This window comes from Lepisosteus oculatus, chromosome 13, assembly GCF_040954835.1.
Source record: "Lepisosteus oculatus isolate fLepOcu1 chromosome 13, fLepOcu1.hap2, whole genome shotgun sequence".
In the NCBI taxonomy this organism is placed as follows: Eukaryota; Metazoa; Chordata; class Actinopteri; order Semionotiformes; family Lepisosteidae; genus Lepisosteus; species Lepisosteus oculatus.
This window is the reverse complement of record NC_090708.1, coordinates 15,783,657-15,804,939: the sequence shown is the minus strand read 5'-3', so window position 1 is coordinate 15,804,939 and position 21,283 is coordinate 15,783,657. Positions and strand designations below refer to the sequence as shown.

Genomic DNA, 21,283 nt, shown 5'->3' with positions numbered 1-21,283 from the left:
ACCGGAGCTGTCATCTGGCTTTTTACAAAGAAGACAGGCCGATATGTAAACAGTACGGATCTAAGAAACCCATCATTTTGATATATTTCTTGTTAATGAATTAGAGATTCATATTTCAGGATGTCTTTTATATCATTTTAAGAAACCTAAACTTTAGGGGACACCTCAAAGTACTTTATGAGACTTCTGGAAATATCCTTGCAAATATGTGAACGGTAATTTACTCTCCGATCCCTTACAGTTCAGATTTGTATCCCTGTAAATCATTGAAAGAGATATCAAAATAGTTTGTTTCCATTTTGCACCAACAAACAGCGAGTCGTTCCAACTTATCTCTAAATGATTAGTCATCTCTGCATATGCTGGTATCTTAAAAAAACGAAAACAAAGGAAATGTGTCTGCGATACCTCAAATTATAATAATGATAATTAATGATTTGTCTTGACTTAATAAAGGGGTGTCCGTTTTTGTTCACTGTAACCCTTCACGTAAGAGACATGGGGAAAGAACATCTTTATCTCGTGCGCAGGACAGATCGTGCAAGCAAGAAAAGTAGTGGGGATGACATTACGTAAATCTCTACTGCACGACCATCAGGATTGTGCTTTTACTTCATCTACATCGTTGAGAATGGTTTGGCCACGAGGTATATCTTCTTCGCACGACATTATTATCTCACAGTCACGACTTAAGAAGTCGTGCGTCAGAGAAAAAAAACAATATTCCCGCTTTTCGCCTCCTAGGCTCCATAAAATAATAACAGTTCATCTAATTAAATGAGAAGGAAGCCTTCCCAGTATTCCGTGTCTTAACAGCAGAGACTTCTCTGTTGCAGGGTTTCTCCAACCAAGAGACTGGACTAAATGTGTCTTAACCTGGAACTCCTGCTTATAAATGTTTTCAAATCCAGAGTAAGGTCATGTAGAGGGATTTTGTAGACTTCCGTTTGATTAGATTTTTACATTGAGAGACCTCATCAGGAAAAACGTCTTGTTCATCGGTTATGCCGCCAGAAAAATGTGGAAATCCCACCTTGTTGTACCCTACACAAACCAGCACCTTCAGAAAAACTGTTGTATAAAGGCCCACCCACACACTTTTACAATTTTACAAAGGTATAACCTCCAGAAATAAAGCCACTGGGTAGCAATAAAGCCAATTTGGGAATTTCAACATTCAAGTTCTTGGATCTTATGTGGCCTACTGCAGTTATTTCCTCTCCAAGACAGACAATCCACCCTTTTACTCCCCATTCCCTCCAAGTTTGGATGAAGAGCACAATTCAATTCCATACCTGCTGTACCAGTGAACATGATGACATGGTGTTGTTAAGGGACACCAGGGACAATTTGGGAATATTTATCTACAAGTGCCATTTTCAATGGCTTTGGTATGGTGAAATAACACACACAATAAATCTGTGAATTGTGCAAGTTAAAGTAGTTCTGTTCATTATACGATTGAAATTGAAGTAAACACCTTAGTTTTCTTTGATGATGATCTAGGAAAGCTAAAATCACCTTTTAATATACTGCAGACTTGAAAGGGACTCATCACCTATTCTAGAAAGGATGCTTAAAGATGTTGCAGCATCCTTCATTTATAATGTGAGTAAAAATAATTTTCAAAGCAAACAGCTTAAATTAAGCTCAACAACCAGTTTCAAAATCTTTAAAATTGCATTTTGTCCCTGCCAGGACATTCCTGCTTCAAAAGGTTGGGTGATACATAGTGTATTCAACTAACTTTTACAGTTATGATGCAAAGATGAAACCAACAACAGAATCATATTAGCTCTAATGCAAAGACAGTACACACGGATAGTTTCTGTTGAGGTACAGCTATTCTGTGCTTTGGTGATGGTGTTGATTTTAAAGTGTCTGTGCATAACACTTCACCATCACCGCCTGTTAGTTAAACAGAGAAGGGTGTGCATGTGTGTGTAGGTATGAGGGTAGGGTGGGGCACATTCCATTTTCATGCCAGTTCATGTAAGTGGTATGCAGTGGTGTATACCAGGGTTTGACTTTCCACCATATAAAAGTGAGGTCTGGTACCTATCTAGTTTATTTCACCACTATTCTGTTAGTAATGGCTGATTTCTTAAGCCAACCAGTAGACGTGCTGGGATCGCGGCCTATCGGGCCTGGCACAGAGTCCGACTAATCTAAGTCATAAATCTTAATGCCAAGTTCGATACTCTGTAAATTATGCATCCCTTTTCAGTAACACTTTAGATTAGGAGTTCTATTTCTAAATATTTTATAATTGAAACATAATAACAACATTAACAGTCAGCAAACTTTGATCATTTCCAAACTTTAGTTTAGATTAATTACATTTGTAAAAAAAACTACTTCTGATTACACCCCTAGGATTAGAGGTGTGTAATTTAAGAACTCTTTATAAAATCATTAAACACATGTTAATAGACCTTTAGTACAGAGAGTTAAACTTAAGTGAGACCCTTTAGAAAGTATCACTTATAACTCCTAAACCAAACAAATAATTGACCAGTTAATTTATCCATCCATCTATTTTCTAACTGGTTATTCCAATTCAGGGTTGTGGGGTGAGCCAGAGCCTATCACTGCAAACAGCACGTGCAAGGCCAGGTCACCCTAGATGGGATCTGGTTAACGACTCCATCGCAGGTTACTGAAGCTTCCTTTAACCATTTATATACTGTATGAGAACAAACTGACTTTAGTCCATAAATGTACAATTTGTCAGTAAAGGTGAATTCCTAACAGCTTATTAATACTCTGTTAATGCTCTCTTGATATAGTAAAGATGATGAAAATGTATAATACATGAAATTTGCAACTTCTTATCTGAATTTCACTCGTCAGTACTGTTTTTTCCCCTCTGCAAAAACCATGGACAAACTGTTCACTCCAAAGTTAATGAGTAAGACAGGTCACATGCCAAAGGTTCGCCCACGAGGAAAATCAGACACTTTGTTATAAATCCTAAAACAGGGCAAAATAATTATTAACACAACCTGAAAGACACCGTTTGTACAATCTAATTAACAAACTGTGCTATGTGATATGAACAAGAATACTGGAGTAAACCTCCATGCCTCAATGTAGTCAAAACAGAACACAATCTTATACAGAGGTCATTTATAATTACTTTAAATATACAGTATATTAATGGTTTTAATGCATAAAGTTTTGATGATGTCATATTTTAGCAGCTGTAGGAAACAAAAACAATTTGAAATACGTTTCTACAGTGTTGTAATCAGGTAGCAACCCCTCTCCCCCAAATTAAATGACATTAACCTTGCTATACAAGATTGTCATTTCTATAAAAACTGAAGCCTCCAGAAATTTGGGATCATAAAGTAATAGTCATGGCAAATACAAATCTTGGTGTTAGTGATAAAACAGCAAAATGCAGTACAGAGGTAGTACTATAAAAGTGCAGTTTAAAAATGCATGATTTGGAATTAAAAAACATTCCATTTCAAAATTAAACATGTAAATACTCCAGTTAAAAATATACTATTTTTAAAAAGGAGTACATTTTCACAGTTTAATTATACCCAGTGTTTGTGTTCAATTAGATCCTGTAAACATTGAATTTATTATTTAACAAATTCTAGGAAATGGATGGTTATACATATTGGCACATAAGCCTGAGCTTGAAATAAAATGCATCTATAAACTGCTCTATAACAGACAATACCTTTGGTGAGACAAAGAGCAAAGACAACTACTACTATAGCGAAGGAAGAAGAAAAAGCAGCCCATGAAATAATATCTCCTCTGTGTGTGGCACCTGCCCCTCTTTCACAAGCAAAGCAGTATTTCAGCCTGTTACAACCTGTTGGACAAGTTCAGGAAGCTGCCGTTTGAAAGTTATGCATATTTCCCTCCTCAAAACAATAAACAAAGCAGTTTGGTTTAGATACTATGCATCTAATGCATCCAGCTCTGTAAACCTCAGAAATACAAAAAGGCACACTTCCAGATTAAGGACCAAGAAAGACCCACACTTCTACACAGGAACAGAAGAGACTGCTTTCCTCAGGGAGGTATACAGAGTGAAAATGTGTTTTTTTTAAATTAAATGACAGCATTTAATTAAAAAAAAAGGGAAAGTGCAGGCCTCATTTTGGCCAGTATGTCACAGTTAAAAATAATTTTTGATCATCATTAAAGAGAGAAGCATTTGGAATTATTATGACACCTAATTTCTGCATAAATATAAAAATACATCATATTACTTACAGTATATTAGGCAAAAGGGCAAATCTTTCTATTAAGGACTAGCTGGTCTGTTTACATTCATAAGGGATACTCATTCTTCATATCACTCCCATTAACACATACATTGCAAATAGTGTATAGTTAGTTATGCTCCCCAATATAAAAGTAACACAGATCAGAACAGGTCGAGAAAATAAACAGGATATGTAAAGAAAATATCTTGACGTCTTTTTTGAATCAGCCATGAAATAAAGCTTTTATAACTTACTTTTTTGTTCGCATGAAATCATGTACCCTGGCATTCTTCAGAAGAGCTTCATGTAATATTCCCTTGTAATCACTCAATACATCATCTTTTTACACCCAATGTATTCTAATACTTGGGAACCTTCATGAGAATAATACATATTGAATCATTTTACTTTAATGCCTCAGTAAAATCATGCAGCAGCACATTTTGTTTTTGTGATAGGTTCGTTCTGTGGCCTGATACCTGGAACAAGGTGCTGTGACAGGCTCTGTCAGGAATTAGACAGGAATTCATTTGTAGGACAGCTTAATATCTGTACCCCACGCCCTGCCAGTTCAGGTCTGGACGATATCATTAGCTGATTGTGACAGGGATTCTCCAAGCGGTGATGCATAACTGAGCAAGTCCTAGAGTGTCTGGCCATGTACAAGTCCACTCGGTTTGTCTCATAAAAGTGCCCAGCAGACACTCCTCTGTCCATCATAAGGAAGCTGTTCTCATCCAGATGATAGCCATGGAAAGCCAGAGCCTATTCTAGCAGCCTAGAAGGCAGGACAGAGAGAGATGAACCTCTCTCCCCCTGCCATGGATCCCTGTCTATCACAGGTCCACAGATAAAGCAACTGTTTAGAATAGTCTATCAAATCTAGCCAGTGTGTGTTTGGCAAGTGGAAGGGACCTGCAGCACTCCGCAAAACCCCACATGGCCACATGAGAACATGCAAGCTCCACACAGACAGATGATCCAGGTCCCTGGAGCTGCGAGGACAGCAGCATTACTGTAATTAACTGCCACCCCCCCGTTACCCCATCACTTCTCCAACCAACGCTAACTCTCTTGTTAAGGCACTGTTGAACATGCACTCTGAAACACAGCGGATGGCTCTGACATGTTCATGCTGGAAGGAAAGCACACAAACAGCCTTCATTCCAGCACATGCTGGCAAGAGGAATGTAGAAGAAAACCTGAGCTGATTAACAATTGGAGGTTCCAAACTGGGGGAGTTGGGGTGGGCGTGAATGAAATTAACAAATGACTAAGGCTTTTTTTAGGAAAGAATATTAAACTAAGATTAGTGGTCATCAGGTGCCAAAGGCTGAAGTTGTCTCATCTGTGGATTTAAGTTCCAAGTTGATTATAGACTTAAAACCGAAGGCTCCCCGGTTATTAATTATCGTTTGCTGTACCAGTGCATTGATCGCATCAGAGCTTTCTCCCAGTTTTCCATGATGGGATTATAGTCCTGAGAAACATTCCGAGGGACAAAGACCTTTTCCAAGCATTTCAGATTCTTCAAGTCTTCCTTGCTCTTCCAGAAACCTTGAAAGAACAAGAAACATTTTTGTAAAATTTTTCCTGACAATTATTCCTGACTCCCTCTTGCAAGTAATTTCCAAGATTGCATTCTGTATTACCCCTAGAAGGAAACATCAAACCTTTCCAAGCTTTAATAGTTTTTAATACGTTTGAAATAGCAAAACTAAGTGACGGTTTCACTCTGCTCAGTTCCAAAATGGACTTGGAGAGGATTTTCTTGTGAAAATGTTCCTATTCAGGGTCTATTCAGCCATAGGCGCATGGCAGGGTACACCCTGGATGGGACACCACTCCACTGCAGGGCACACACAGACACAGACATTCACACCAGGGCAATTTTTCCAGAAGCAATTGACCTGCTAATATGTTTTTTCAGACTGTGGTAGGTCCAGTTTCCTAAGAGGAAACCCACACCAACGAGAGGGGAACATATAAACTCCATGCAGATAGCACGCCAGGTCCAATATTAAACCCAGGGCCCCAGCGCTGCGAGGCAGAAATGCTAACCACTGTGCCACCCTGTTTTACAGTACACTATTAAACTTATTTTCACCTGACGATGATGCCCTTTGCTTTGTAGGGGGGTGAAAACTGTATGGTGAGCTGTGGTATGTACTTTTCTGGAATAACATAAACCGTGGGAAATGACAAATTACAGAATGTAGAAATGTAGCCTTTTTTATTCTGTGTCACATAAGCTCCCCACATACCAATTCCAAGCCCGGCAATGTATGCGGCCCCGAGACTGGACATATCGATGTGTCTGGGCCTGCCAATCTTCTTGCAAATGAGGTCTGCTGTCAGCTGTATGATAAAGTTGTTGCTGGACACACCTCCGTCCACCCTGTGAGAATGGAGTAAACCGCGCTGATTAAAGGAGCTGATCTTTAGGAGGGCTGAGGAAGAGAAGAACAACTCTGGACAACGGTTCAGAGAGGTCATCCTCCAGAAGCCTCAGGCATTACAAAACAACAGCAGCAGCTTTACGAAGAACAAATAATAATAATCCTTACACTTATATAATGCTTTTCTGGACACTCCACTCAAAGCGCTTTACAGGTAAGGGGGCCTCCCCTCCACCACCACCAATGTGCAGCCCCACCTGGATGACGCCACGGCAGCTGTAGTGCTCCAGTACACTTCTAACACATCAGATATCAGTGGGGAGGAGAACAGAGTGATGAACCCAGGTTATAGATGGGGATTATTATGAGGCCATGACTGGCAAAGTCCAGGTGGAAATTCGGCCAGGATGCTGGAATAACACCCCTATTCAGTTCGAGAAACACCCTGGGATTTTTAATGGCCACAGAGAGTCAGAACCTCGATTTTACATCTCATCTGAAGGATGGCGTCTTTTTACAGTATAGTGTCACCATCACTATACTGGGGCATTAGGAAACACACAGACTACAGATGTGCAATATTTAAAATGAAATATTTTACAAATTATACCAGAAAAACATTGTAAAACATATAGCCAATACTTTTGATCAACTTTTTTATCCATTGAGCTTCTTGTTCATAACAGCTATGAAGAAAGGAATGCATTTGGGTGAGTCACAGCATACTCTTTATGAATATTTTCTTAACATTTTCAGTAAGTTCCTACTTATACTTTAGTATATCCTATGGTTGTTGTGGTTCTTTTCTTTGGTTTGCTAATAAAATAAGTATACTAGTTAATATTATACAACACACTTCATTTATTATTAACAATATGAATTCTGTGCACCTGGGAAGCACATCTCATTATTATGGATTTCAAAGAGCCACTACACTCCAGCAACCCCTCTATACAGCACATCAGGTAGATACATAACTTCACCAATTTAAGAGGAAACTTAAGGAGGACTAAATTGCACAAACAGATGGACACCGTGGGTTAACACACTCCCCCTTTGGAAAAGTGCCTTAAAGACTTCAAGAAGTCAGGATCTAATTTTAACATCTTATCTGAAGGATGATCCCTCCTACAGCACTGTCTTGGCCACACTGAGACATTGGCTTGGAATTTGTGATCCAGAGGGAAGAGTGCCACCTACTGGTGAGGTGCACATTTAGAATTTAAGATCCAGTTTTAATGTTACTGTAAAATATGTACATACTGTATGTTTAATCTACAGGTACAGATTTGGTCTCGATACTAGATTAAAAAAAGATATATGATTGGAAAATTGGAAAGGAAAACAGGAAAATTGGGAGGGATTTACTAAGACCATAATGTAAGAGTGACATGGTACAGTTATAATTACTTATAAGACAAAAAAATACCTTATATTTGTAATTGGAATGTGCATCTCTTGTAGCATAACATCATAGAGTTGCTTGTTCCTAAAGACAAAATGTTTTGTTGACATTAGACACAGAACAAGGCAAATCTGCAGAAAACACACGTTGCAAGATCACATCATTGGTGGAGGAACCAAAAAGGAAAGTTGTTCTATTTTTGACGATGAGTTAAAGATTAAATTTTGCTCATTTTAAGCTTAATTTTTAATTCTTAACCCATTTGCAGTTTTGAGCAGTTGGTTGTTGCAACCTAGCATGGAAACACACACACATCCCACCTTTAGCGCAGTTTGAAAATGCAAAGGTCATCTCACCTGAAGGCTATGGATTCCAGTATAGCTCGGACGAGATGGCTTTTAGTTGTTGACGGTTTCAAGCCCATGAAAGAGGCACATGCTTTGGGGTCATTAATGGGAGCCTGAAAACAGCCCAACAGAAAATTCTAAATATGTAATTAAATGTATATTGGATCTCTCTTTTTAGTGGTAACATTTACAAAAGCAAAATCAAATGAACGATTAAAGAAACTTATAAGGCACAGATACATGAAGCAATAAAAGCAGGAGGAAGAGAAGAATTTGTCATACTAAGTCATGTGTTCTGTCCACCCCTGTACTAAAAACACTGCCCAATCTTCTGCTTTTAGAGGCAACCCTGAGTCAGTCCAGTGTAATACTGCCAAAAATGCAGATTAAAACTGCTTCTGTTGTTTCCACTACGGGGCCCTTCTGCTGAGTCTTACCTGCAAGCCACTGAAGGATGGAACAAAACACACTCCGTCAGAGTCCTCTACACTGTTTGCCATTGCATCTGTTGCCTTCACATCAGAGAACAGCTCTGCGGAAATCATTTTTTGTCATTAACTGGCCTCAATCAAACACATTTATGCTGCTATTTTTCTATACGGTAAATCCTTTCTAGTTTGAAATGATCAGTTGTTAGTCGGCTTGGTTTACTGTATCAGGAAACTTAGCACCTGTGGGTATACACTCCTTCGACACACCCACGTCAATGCCATCTGCCACTTGACAAGTGGTGAGCTTTGCCATGCATAGCACCAACTGGAGGGGTGATGCATTTCTCATTGACAGAAATGCAAACTGCAGGCATCTCAGATCACAGTTATGTGCCAATGAAAAACAATTCAGTTCCACCCAAGGCCACAATCTGAGCAATCCCAGTTACCATCAAATAATGGCATAACCTGGGTTTTAACCAACAATGTCTGGATAACACAATCCAGCAATCCCAATAAACCCATCCCAGCCTTGCTTTATATTTAAAAAATGAAATAAGTGTATACTGATGGAATTCAGAGCTAGAATGAATTACAATACCAGAGAAATTTCAGCACTTCTTACCCAGCTCTTGTGCCCATTTAATGGCACTTCCTGTGTCGGCTGCATTTCCCTCAGCTAAATAGATCAATTCTGGGCCAATTTTCCAACCCACTAATGGATACAATCCTGAACAGAAACAGAGATGAAAGATGTCAAACAGGTTTAAGAAGGAACAGGCAACAACTTGGTACAATTCAGAGAATGGCTGCACTTTTGAATTCCTGTAACACACGCAGTCAGACCTCAGAATGCAAGTTATGCCTATGCCTCAGCTGCATAATACAGAGAAAAAACAAAGCGTTGTGAGAAAAATATGTTCTCACTGAGGCACAGGCAATGCTCCCGAGAATCTATATGCTCACTGTAACTGGGCGGCTCCTGTACCTACACCTGGAGGGACAAAGCTAACGCAGGTCTGGTAATTACCACTGGAGCTACAGCTGTTACACGTGTCGACAGCAGTTCTTTAATCACCACCATTGAGAGCTGCTGCAGCTTTGCTACCTCTACACTGTGACTCTTTCTCATTTCAGCAGTCACATGGCAACTCATGAGATAACATTGCCCAACCCTGCTGAAAACTGAACTAAAGCAGGACCACAGACTTCTCGGTTAGCGTGCTTAAATGATCTTACAAGGCTGCCTTGAAAAAAAGGGACTGAAGACTACTGCAGAAGAAGAATTCATTTGCATTATTTTGGGAATTGACTGAAAGTTAAAGCCCCATAAGGCTTTTAAGTAACAAGTGTTAGACAGGTTATTTTTTCATTCATTTGTGTGCTTAAATTTCTATTTTCCCCCCAAGGGTATCTTTTCGCAGTCAGCATAACAAGTTAACTGCATTTTACAAGCCCCATCACACAAAGGCCTAAACAAAGTGTCTAGTTGAAGACAACTAGAAAGTTCTGGAAAATCCTCCTCTGAGTTTACCAGCCATGGAGGTATGAGGCTTGTTCCCAGTGTTGATGTCCATAAATGTTCCTGTTCCCATGGTGATCTTCACATCACCTCTGTCAAAGCAGCATTCACCAAACATCGCAGCCTGTTGATCTGCCACCTAGAAAATACTCGTGCATTAGGTTTTAAAACGACCAAGAAATTATCAGAGATTTTCTTTTTTAATCTGAGGGGCCACTTAATTTTGCCCTCTATTTAAGAAATGCAAAACCCTCGTCAATTTTTGTTCTATCAAACCATTAAATTAAAAAGGTCAATTTCCTTGACGTCAGAAGAATAAAAACTAAATGCTGTAAACTGAATATTTTTCCTCTGCATTCTGCTCTGAAAACAAGAAATACCTGAGCTGGTCCCCCTCCCCAGTTAAAACACAAATCCCCCAAAACGTTTTGAATATTTTTTAGAGATCCATACTCACAATAGACATTATAGGTATTGGAACACCAAAGATGCTGGGATCAGCTGAGCCGAATCTGTGACTGAGGGAAGAGAAAGATTAGTTCTACTCATGACTAATTTTACATGCAAGAACTTCAAAAATACTGAAGCTTCAGCATTAGAAATTTCTGTGGGTTATTTGCAATTTTTTTTTTCACTGAATAGTACTTGAAATTGTATCTGGGCAGAAACCTAACTGAAGTCTGTTTAGCATTTATGGTAGGGCTTTTTTGCATTGTACAATTAAATTAATTTAATCTCTTCTTTACCGTTACGCCCCTTGTTCCCCTCATACAAGCAAGTTGTTACTGTAATGGACGCGTTTAAAAAGGAAGTTCCCATCACTGACACTGAAGCTTCAAGAACTGAATTGTACTCCTACCCAGTATTCTCGACGGTGGGGAAGATGGAGACCGGCAAGGAAACGAGAGAGCAGAGAAAGCGACTCCAGCACATCTGAAAGCAAAACACACCTCCTCGGTCAGAACTGCGTATCTCAGTGACTTGCAACATGGAGCAAAGGGCAAGCATCTGTCCCTTTGAATAAAGACATTTAGAAAGCTTCTTACCTGATAAGAATCAAACATTCCTGTGCTACTTGCATTGGAATAATCTGTAGCATGAACAGCACCTAAATTTGAAATACAAATGGATTCAACATATTAAAATAGTACTGAAAGTAACTGGCACTGTTTTAATTCTCGGTATGTGAAAATCCACATTTAAAAGGATAGCAGTGTCACAGGCATTTCTTTCATTTCTGGACTACAGTAATTCAGCATATTTTACAAACACGTTTTGAATGCTACTTGGAAATGGTCTCCTTGCACTAGCATGCAATGCTTGGAGCTGTGTTACACACACATATGAAAGAAAGCTTTCTTTCAATTGTTTTACCTTACAAAAAGTACTCAAATTAAGATTTTCAGCTCTTTTCCTTCCCAAACAGAATTTGTTCTTAATTGTATTAAGTTATATAAATCTGGTATAATTTGCCGTATTTGTAGCCTGTACCAAACCAGGATAGAAGAATATGGGTGTGAAAACAAAAATGTTCTTTTAATAAAAAGTTCAAATGCATTTCATTTATCACAGTTTGGAGATTTTGAAGGGGCTCTTTGTGGCAAAAGATGATCTGCTTTTTCTCTATCCACGAAGTCAGAAAATTGTCCTTCTGAGCTATATGCGTATGCTTAGATTTCACAAAGAGGTTTCCCAGACAAAGGTACTGTACAAAGATGATCAATTGTGTCCAGCTGCAGAGCCACCGTGATTCTCTGCATGACTTCAGCTCACCTTTGGTAAGTCTGTACAGCAGCCAGGTGTCAATTGTCCCGAAGAAGCAATCGTCTTCTTCAACGGCTTCTTGTAACTAAGTAAAAATCACCAAACAAGAGTAAAGCACTTTTTTCTTTCCATCAAGTGTAAATACATTTATCTGGGCATTGGAATGCAAGACCTAAGATAGGTGACGACTGTAATGAAATGTATGTACAGTACGTAGCACACCCAGGGGATTCAGAGGTCATCACATGCAGTTTGGTCTTCCTGCCATCCATTTTACTTCCTCTGGAAAAACACTCACTGTAGCTAGCGCAGTCCTGGTCTGACCGGTTTTGCTTCTCACCTCTTTTATGTTTTGGAGAACCCAGGCCAAGCGGAATGTGACGTGTTGTGTAGAAAACACAACAAGGCTTGCAGCCAGGAAACGCTTCTGCCTGGTGAGGAAGTGTAACATTTTCGTCACCCAATGGACTGCCTGGACACAGAACACACACAAGCAGTGTCACTCACTGATGTCATAGACCACAAAAGGGATGTTAAAAAATATGCATTATACACCATGCAAGCTGGGGTCTTAGGTTTTAGACTTTAAAGCTTGTTAAAAGAAACCATTCTTTTAGGATGCGTCAGCTTGTCATTGCAATCCTGGGGCAACCTGATTATCAGTTTATCTGTAAATAAATTCTGACTGATTTCTGGCAATTGGTTTTCCCTCATGTGAGTTTGTGTATCCACAGTATTTGGAAGCATTTTGGCTGGGTTCTGGGTGAGGATGCAAGAAATATTTTGGCTTCCTCATGTTTATTAGTATTGTCTGGCCTGAAAACTGCTGTTTTTTGAAGGATTTTCCTTTGTTCATAAATACTGAGAAATGTCTGGGATAAGTGTATTTTTTTAATTAAATTGGTTATTCTGTTATGTTGGTAATGAAGGTTTTTTTTTCAAATTTCCTTATGTTTTGCCTTGGGATGTTATTTTTTATAAGTGTCATGGATGTGTGCTGCATTACGCAATTCATAGAATAATATTTATAGTACAGTATATAGGACAAATGGATTGCTTGTTCCTAGGTTTGCGTTGATCATCATTCTACCACTTCTGAAGATTGTTCTGATGGTATGCTAAACAAGCAGTCTTGTGATAGCTTTACTAATTAACATTTGTTTTCATAGTTTTTACGTTTTATATGTTGACTAATAAGTGGCAGAATAGAAAAAAAATGCTTTCCAGTGCCATGAACAAAATTAAAATCAACACTGCTTCTAAAAGAAACTTAAAATCTTTGCGTCATTATTTACTTGGCCATACAGTTCTCATGGCAACACCTTGGCTAGCATTTTATATTCTGTGGAAAATGGTATTTGATAACCATGTCGGGAGTATGACAAAAAATAAAAATCAGTTAATTTAACCTTATTTACTCACTACCTTTTCACACTGACACTCTGACCTGGGTCTTGGCTTGAACTTATAAAGTTTCTGCTAGAATGAAACCACATAAATGGTGCTGTAACCAGTCTGTAACCTAGCTTGGGCAAGAAAAGGACATGATGTGCGCTTGTAAGCGGCTCACAGGACACACACACCCACGCCACAATTAAGGCACCACTTCCTCAAAAGAGCTTCCACGCTTTTTTAAATGCTGTAGAAATGGCACCGAGCAAGGCAGTTATCTCTGCTCTTCAATATTCAGGCTTGATGAAGGCACCCAAAATGTTTGAGTATGTACGTATACATCAGCTAAGGCAGGGTTTCAAAGACTACCGGTTGGTTGCAAGGCCTTGACTTTGCACAATGTCTTGAAATGCATTGCTCCTTCTGGCGTGTGGACTATGTTACTGCCTCAATGAACGGACTGTAGGTCAGAGGTTCCCAACTTAGGTTCTGAAGCACCGCAGTGTCTTCTGATTTTATGTTCCAAATGAGTTCCAAGTTACAAGTGCAAACTAATGAATTTAATCAGATTACCTGTTCAGATTTTTGGTTTATTTTTTAAATTCGCTAATCATAATCCTCAGTTTGAAAAACGCCAATCAAACTGTATTGTTTCCAACACCCATTGCGGGTATCAGCAACCTATGGCACAGGTGCCGTTATTGGTGCGCAAAGGGATTTTGCCGTGTAAGTCTAATTAGTCATGAAAAAAAACTATAAAAGCTGTGCTTGATTTTTCTGTAATCATGTACAACATGCTACCCAATGAAAACTTGTTGGTGTAGAAAAAATGATTCACTTGGTTTATTTGCTACATTCGTTTTGGCGGGGTTAGCCTATTTTTTTCTCAAGAAAGCTCAAAATCCATTTTTCACACTTAAGTTTAAAATCAAACATTTTGAACAAAATGGTGGTTGTTAAAAAGCAAAATTAGATGTTGGCTCAATTCAGCCCTTCTAGAGAGATGAATATGGATTTGTTCAACATAAAGACGATGCTGTTTATATTCTATGTTACTTATAGAGCTCAAAGTTCTGGGATCTGCAAAATGAAAATAATCACAGTGCCGCTATCATGCAAAGGGACAAGTAAAGGTTTATTCGGCTGTGGAGCCTTCTTCTGGTGTGCCTCTATCATGACCTCAGCATTAATCAAATTTAACTTGGAATGACACATGGAAATGACTCAAGAAACGTGCTTTTGTCTCTCATTCCTCAGTGCCCTAAATGTGTCGGAGAACACATCTGAATGAAGGAATTTCTAATACCAATTCAATCCTGTTGTCTTCTTCAGAATGAGCAGTGAATCACAAACCAGAAGACACAAGTGGAATTCAACACTGGTAACTTCACAAAGGGGCATTTCTTTACACCAAGGGCGGTAGGAGAATATTGAAGCTGATACCCTCGGTTCCCTCACGAAACAGCTGGATAATAGCCTCGTATGAATTTCATGCCAATTACCAAGTGGGCTGGACAGGGCAAATTGCCTCCTCATGTTTGTAACTGTTCTGATGTTATAACTAAAAATCACATTCAACAATTTAAGAACAAATTTAAAAGTATGACCCAAATAGGAAACTGAATTAAATATGTGACGAAGACCCTGGCGAGAACACAACTCAGAGTCACTACAATTTAGCTGAAGCACGTGACACGGGGTTTCTGACCTCGATCAGGTGGAACCTGGGAAGAGAATATCAGTGCGAGAAAGACTGTAGAGAAATGATACATCCTGCTGAGCTTCTTAGGTGTTCTTCCTAGAAACGCAGTCACACGCACCTTCATAACATAAGACTGGTTCCACATCCTGACGAGTTCCGTGGCCCTCAAGTCTTGCCAGGTGATAAAATTGTGAAATGGCACTCCTGTTTTCCTGCAAAATCCCATTGGAAAGCTTCAGACAGGTTAAAGCCCGTGCTTGTGGTCTACACAGGCTTAGCATCACAACTTGGCAGTGATGTTGAGAAACAAGAAAACAGGCAAGAGAAGAGGTGCCTCACACCCTAAGGCTGGAAGAGTGTACCTTGGTACTGGGTACCAAGTGTACTTGGGAGTTTCCGTCTACTTGGAGTTAACCTCTACTTCTTCCTTTCCAGAAGACTTTCGATATTCTAATGTAACAGGCTCATTGAAGTATATACTTAATATTAATAATGTAATTATATTGAAAATATACAGTGGTGTGAAAAAGTGTTTGCCCCCTTGCTGATTTCTTATTTTTTTGCATGTTTGTCACACTGAAATGTTCCAGATCATCAAACAAATTGAAATATTAGACAAAGATAACACAAAATGCAGTTTTTAAATGAAGGTTTTTATTATTAAGGGGAAAAAAAATCCAAACCTACATGGCCCTGTGTGAAAAAGTGATTGCCACCTAAACCTAATAACCGGTTGGATCACCCTAAGCAGCAACAACTGCAATCAAGCATTTGCGATAACTGGCAATGAGTCTTTTACAGCACTGTGGAGGAATTTTGGCCCACTCATCTTTGCAGAATTGTTGTAATTCAGCCACATTGGAGGGTTTTCGAGCCTTAACCGCTTTTTTAAGGTCATGCCACAACATCTCAATCGGATTCAGGTCAGGACTTTGACTAGGCCACACCAAAGTCTTAATTTTGTTTGTTTTTCTTAAGCCATTCGGAGGTGGACTTGCTGGTGTGTTTTGGATCATTGTCCTGCTGCAGAACCCAAGTGCGCTTCAGCTTGAGGTCACGAACAGATGGCTGGACAATTCTCCTTCAGGATTTTTTGGTAGACACCAGAATTCATGGTTCTATTTACCACAGCAAGTCTTCCAGGTCCTGAAGCAACAAAACAGCCCCAGACCATCACACTACCACCACCATATTTTACGGTTGGTATGATGTTCCTTTTCTGAAATTCTGTGTTAATTTTACACCAGATGTAATGGGACACACACACCTTCCAAAAAGCTCAACTTTTGTTTCATCAGTCCACAGAGTATTTTCCCAAACGTCTTGGGGATCATCAAGATGTTTTCTGACAAAACTGAGACGAGCCTTTATGTTCTTTTTGCTCAGCAGTGGTTTTCGTCTTGGAACTCTGCCATGCAGGCAATTTTTGCCCAGTCTCTTTCTTACGGTGGAGTCATGAACACTGACCTTAACTGAGGCAAGTGAAGCCTGCAGTTCTTTGGATGTTGTCATCGCTGCACTCTTGGGGTAATTTTGGTCGGCTGGCCACTCCTGGGAAGGTTCACCACTGTTCCATGTTTTCGCCATTTGTGGATAATGGCTCTCACTGTGGTTCGCCGGAGTCCCAAAGCTTTAGAAATGGCTTTATAACCTTTTCCAGACTGATAAATCTAAATTACTCTGTTTTTCATTTGTTCCTGAATTTCTTTGGATCGCAGCATGATGTCTAGCTTTTGAGGATCTTTTGGTCTACTTCACTTTGTCAGGCAGGTCCTATTTAAGTGATTTCTTGATTGAGAACAGGTGTGGCAGTAATCAGGCCTGGGTGTGGCTAGAGAAATTGAACTCAGCTTTCCAAAGATGTGATAAACCACAGTTGATTTATGTTTTAACAGGGGGGGCAATCACTTTTTCACACAGGGCCATGTAGGTTTGGATTTTTTTCCCCTTAATAATAAAAACCTTCATTTAAAAACTGCATTTTGTTTTTTCTTGTGTTATCTTTGTCTAATATTTCAATTTGTTTGATGATCTGGAACATTTCAGTGTGACAAACATGCAAAAAAATAAGAAATCAGCAAGGGGGCAAACACTTTTTCACACCACTGTATTTGCATTTCACAAGATGTTGCACTAATCTAGCTTAATCCTGGAACTTCCCTAACATCTGGTGTTTAAGTGATAGACAGGTCTTATTCTGTCTGATGCTCCTATATGACTGTAACAGACCTCCCCCTCAGACTGTAGTGTGATAGGGAAATCTGTACCTATAGGACTCATCGATTCAGGGTAACCGAATATGGGCCCCAACCTTGTCCAAATAGTATCAGTGGAAATCCACACACAGTCAAACCTGTTTGGCCAGTCCTCCAAATACCGTCTATTTATTTTACCAGTGGCTGACAAGGCCACGACTGAAGCTGTTCAGCACTCAGTTTTATATTAACCTGAATTGGTTCTTTTTTGTTTTAGGGCTGTGTGAAATTTCACCCTGGCATTTTTATAATTCTCTTCAACTAACTGCTGAACAGACACCCCCTCTGTTACTCTGAATGGCTTTTATGGGAGAGGCTGTGCACAGGTGCAGCTACTTCCCAGATTCCCTCGTGCAAATCCAGTGTAAGGAACGTCTCATCGCTGCCCCCCCCCAGGTTCCCTCCTCTTTCCACTAATTCACTCTTCTCTCTCTTTTCTCAATTTCCCCCATGAGCCTTCACTCTTCTCTTTCTGTCTCCTCCCCTCTGTCCTTGCTGTCCTTTTGTTGTTGAAAATCACACATACAGTACTACATTGGATACGGAAATGTACATTCGTATATGTGTAAAAATGTGTATGATTTTTGGGAAAACTCCAAATCAAATACGAGTAAGAGTGGGCAGAATCAGATGAAGAGCATGTAGAAGTTGAGACTAGGAATTGTAAGAAGTGTTGATTATAGGAAGCAAAGCTTTGTATATATCATTACCCTTAAAGTTCTTGGTCTACAGTAGTTCTGCCTTCTTGTTTGTTGATAAATAAGCTTCAAACTTAAAAGCCCAAAACATCAACATATTAACAAAATACATTCAGCAACTATGCAACTATTTAGAACACAGGCAGCACGGTGGTGCACTGGTCATCACCGCTGTCTTATAAAGTTGGGCCCTGGATTCTACCTGTGTGGAGTTTGTATGTCCCATCCGCCCTGGGATTTACGTCTTATCCGAAGGACGATACCTCTTTATAGAATAGTGTTCCCATCACTATACTGGGGCATTAGAACCCACACAGACCACAGGGTAAGCACCCCCTGCTGGCCCCACCTCTTCCAGCAGGAGGTCTCCCATTGAGGTACTGGCCAGGCTCAGACATGCTGAGCTTCAGCGGGCTACCAGTTGTGAGCGGCAGGGTGATGTAGCTGCTGGCTGCCCTGTGGGTCAGGTGAGGATGGTCTGACAAGAGTTTCTGAGCTGTTGGCAAATACAGCAGCAGCCTCTGCAGCCTCCCACGTGCTGCAGCCGAGGATGGGGGGGAGACGGGCAGGTCGGAGGAACCTGCCCACACTTGCTCACTCTCTGTTGTGTGAGGCTCGCATTGTTCACGAGCTGTGAAAAACACGTGACTAGTTAATCCAAGGTCTGGTGGTTATACACATAGAAAAATATCTAATTTGACTGCTGTCATGAAGTCAAGTGGATTTCAGTGAGAGATCGCTGTAGTTTTCAACAACAAACCCAGCAATGTCTCACTTTCCCAAAGGAGACCCTCATTCCACGAGTGACCAAGCGACCAGTGGCTTCCGCACGGCCCTCGTCGTGACGCGCTTTTTTACAGTACCTGCTCCATGTGGTGAACGTCGCTCTCTGTGTCGAAATCCCCAGGGCTGAGATCTGACTCATCTGTAAACCTGCATCTACACAGGGAGAGCAAAAAAATGGCGTGCACTCAGAAAAAAGACAAAACCAACCAGAAGCCCTTCCCCTCAGGTATGCATCTAAAGGTATCATCGAGGAGGATGCTGCACATTGGTGGTGGTGGAAGAGAGTCCCCGTTACCTGTAATGCACTTTGAGTGGAGTGTCCAGAAAAGCGTTATCTAAGTGTAAGCAATTATTATTAATATTATTATAAAGGAACCACGTGCAACAGTGGTCCTGAAACAGGGGTGGGTGTTAAGTTACTGTATGTTTCTCAGGGTGAGTTGTTAAGAGAATGGCACTAACTGTCCACAGCTCCTTGTACCACAGCGACAAACTGCTCCCAGAGCTCCTCAGGTTCCATCTCCACCCATCCAGGATTGGGGTAAAGAAGGCTGACCTGCAAAAGGGGAACAGGAGACGGCACGATAATAACAAAAAAAAAATGCAGGAAGGAGATGAAACGGAGTAGCGTATAGATTTTTCTTTTGAAATCCAATTCCTTCTATTTCAACACAGCTTGGGAACTCGCCTACATCCAACAGAATCCGGGTCTCCCATTCTCACAAAGCGTTTTATTCCCGGTAAACAGAGCGGATTTATAGGATTACGCCCTATAAACTGGGCAAAACACCATGGCAGAATAATGTATCCCCATGTAGCAAATGACTAAGTCTGTATAGACCCTTAATTCTTTAAATCTATGTAGAATTGCTGTGCTAGCGGCTTTGTATTGTGAAGTTTTAACAACCGATCACAAACTTTAAATCAAATGCTCTGCCAATTTCTAAGGACCACTGACTAGGACCTCCTCTAAAAGAACAACTTTAGAAATACATAATGACACAGCATCGGCACTAGTCATTAAACAACTCTTTAATTTATTTTGCTCAGATGCAATATACAACGCAATAAACGGGAATTTCTTCTTCAAAGTTACAACAGTTTTTAGCCAAATTACAAAACATATGTCATTTTGCAGCGTTTAATCAGCTCGTTTTATGGAGCAATAATTAATGTTATTAATAAATATTGTGGCTAGAAGTGTCTTGAATTGTCATCTTAGAATGAGGACGTAAATGTATGAGGGCATTAAAAGTCCCTCAGTTAACAGACTGCGCTGTAGTCTGTGTTATGGAATGCAGTAAGAGAGACTTTTCCACCTCCATTTTCGTTATTCTCAAAACTAGAACTTCTTGTAATGCCTGTTTCGAGAATTGAATGGGCCAATCTATTGCGATGAATGTTCCCTCACCAGTTTCATAGCATGGCGTTTACAAAGCAACATCCATTTAATTTGCTTTAATACACATGAACATGAAAGAGTGACTACCGGTGCCTCCAGCTAAAAACTCATAAAACAACCAAAGCATTTTACCTTTTTCCTGCAGGAACCTTGTATGTGCGCTTTTTTGTCGTAGACATGCCCTCGGATAGTCGTTGTACCCACATCCACAGAAAGAACGTACATTTCCTTCTTAAAACCGTTTCTTTGAGATCCCATTCTGCTTCATATATTGCAATAAATCGTTTACATCGCCGCAGAACAATCGGAAACGTCTCAGAGGTCTGACCAGCGAAACAACCTGTGAATCCCAGTTCTCACTGGCATGCGTTTCAGTGTTTTACTTGTCCAGCGTCTCTCTATTTTGCCAGTTTTCCATACAAAAGTCATGTCTTGAACATAATCTCTTTACATAAACCCATGAAAACGATGCATAGATTCTCCACCATCTGCTGTAGAACGTAATCTTTCAGGAAACGTCAAATCCCAATTGCACTTGGCTTCAAATATTTTTCCAACCTTTAGTCCTTTTACAGCCCCGTTGAACCACTATTGATACCCTCTCGAGCTTCGAACCAACCCCTCCTTCAATCCAACAGGCCGAAGTCCTTAAGGTCCGATTTCGAGATTTATTTCTTGCTTTAGGATTCCTCCGTCAAAACACTGTATGCACGGCAAGTTACACTTTCCACTTTCACAACAGCGCTTCCTACAACTCCCTCCCATTTTCTTACCACGCTTTCTTTCCAAATATCACCATCAAAGCATTTAAAACGATCGTCATGCGACAATGAATCCAAAAGCTGAAGAAATATGAATTTGCACGTATTTAATACTCGAGCATCTTTCTTACTACAGTACGCTGCGGGCTTTGTGGGTTAAATGAAGTTAGCGAGACGTCACGGA

General features: G+C 40.0%; 1 protein-coding gene across 1 annotated transcript; it reads right to left on the bottom strand.

The window, feature by feature from the left end:
- Window positions 1-3,114: 3,114 nt before the first annotated feature.
- Window positions 3,115-21,283, bottom strand: gk5 (glycerol kinase 5). The gene is made up of 16 exons (XM_006637817.3): window positions 20,471-21,283; window positions 19,399-19,492; window positions 19,014-19,089; window positions 15,316-15,409; window positions 12,444-12,575; window positions 12,113-12,188; window positions 11,386-11,447; window positions 11,199-11,272; window positions 10,797-10,857; window positions 10,352-10,478; window positions 9,443-9,547; window positions 8,824-8,918; window positions 8,396-8,499; window positions 8,064-8,123; window positions 6,500-6,633; window positions 3,115-5,792 (listed from the first exon to the last, which is right to left on the bottom strand). The coding sequence occupies exons 1-16, from the start codon at window positions 20,594-20,596 to the stop codon at window positions 5,644-5,646; spliced, it is 1,569 nt and encodes a 522-aa protein (XP_006637880.1). The 5' UTR covers window positions 20,597-21,283; the 3' UTR covers window positions 3,115-5,643.

Coding starts and splice junctions, on each gene's coding strand:
- gk5 (XM_006637817.3), bottom strand. CDS start 20,596: ATGGGATCTCAAAGAAACGGTTTTAAGAAGGAAATGTACGTTCTTTCT. Junction 19,090..19,398: donor GGTACAAGGAGCTGTGGACA/GTTAGTGCCATT, acceptor CTCCCTGTGTAG/ATGCAGGTTTACAGATGAGT. Junction 10,479..10,796: donor CAATACCTATAATGTCTATT/GTGAGTATGGAT, acceptor AGTATTTTCTAG/GTGGCAGATCAACAGGCTGC.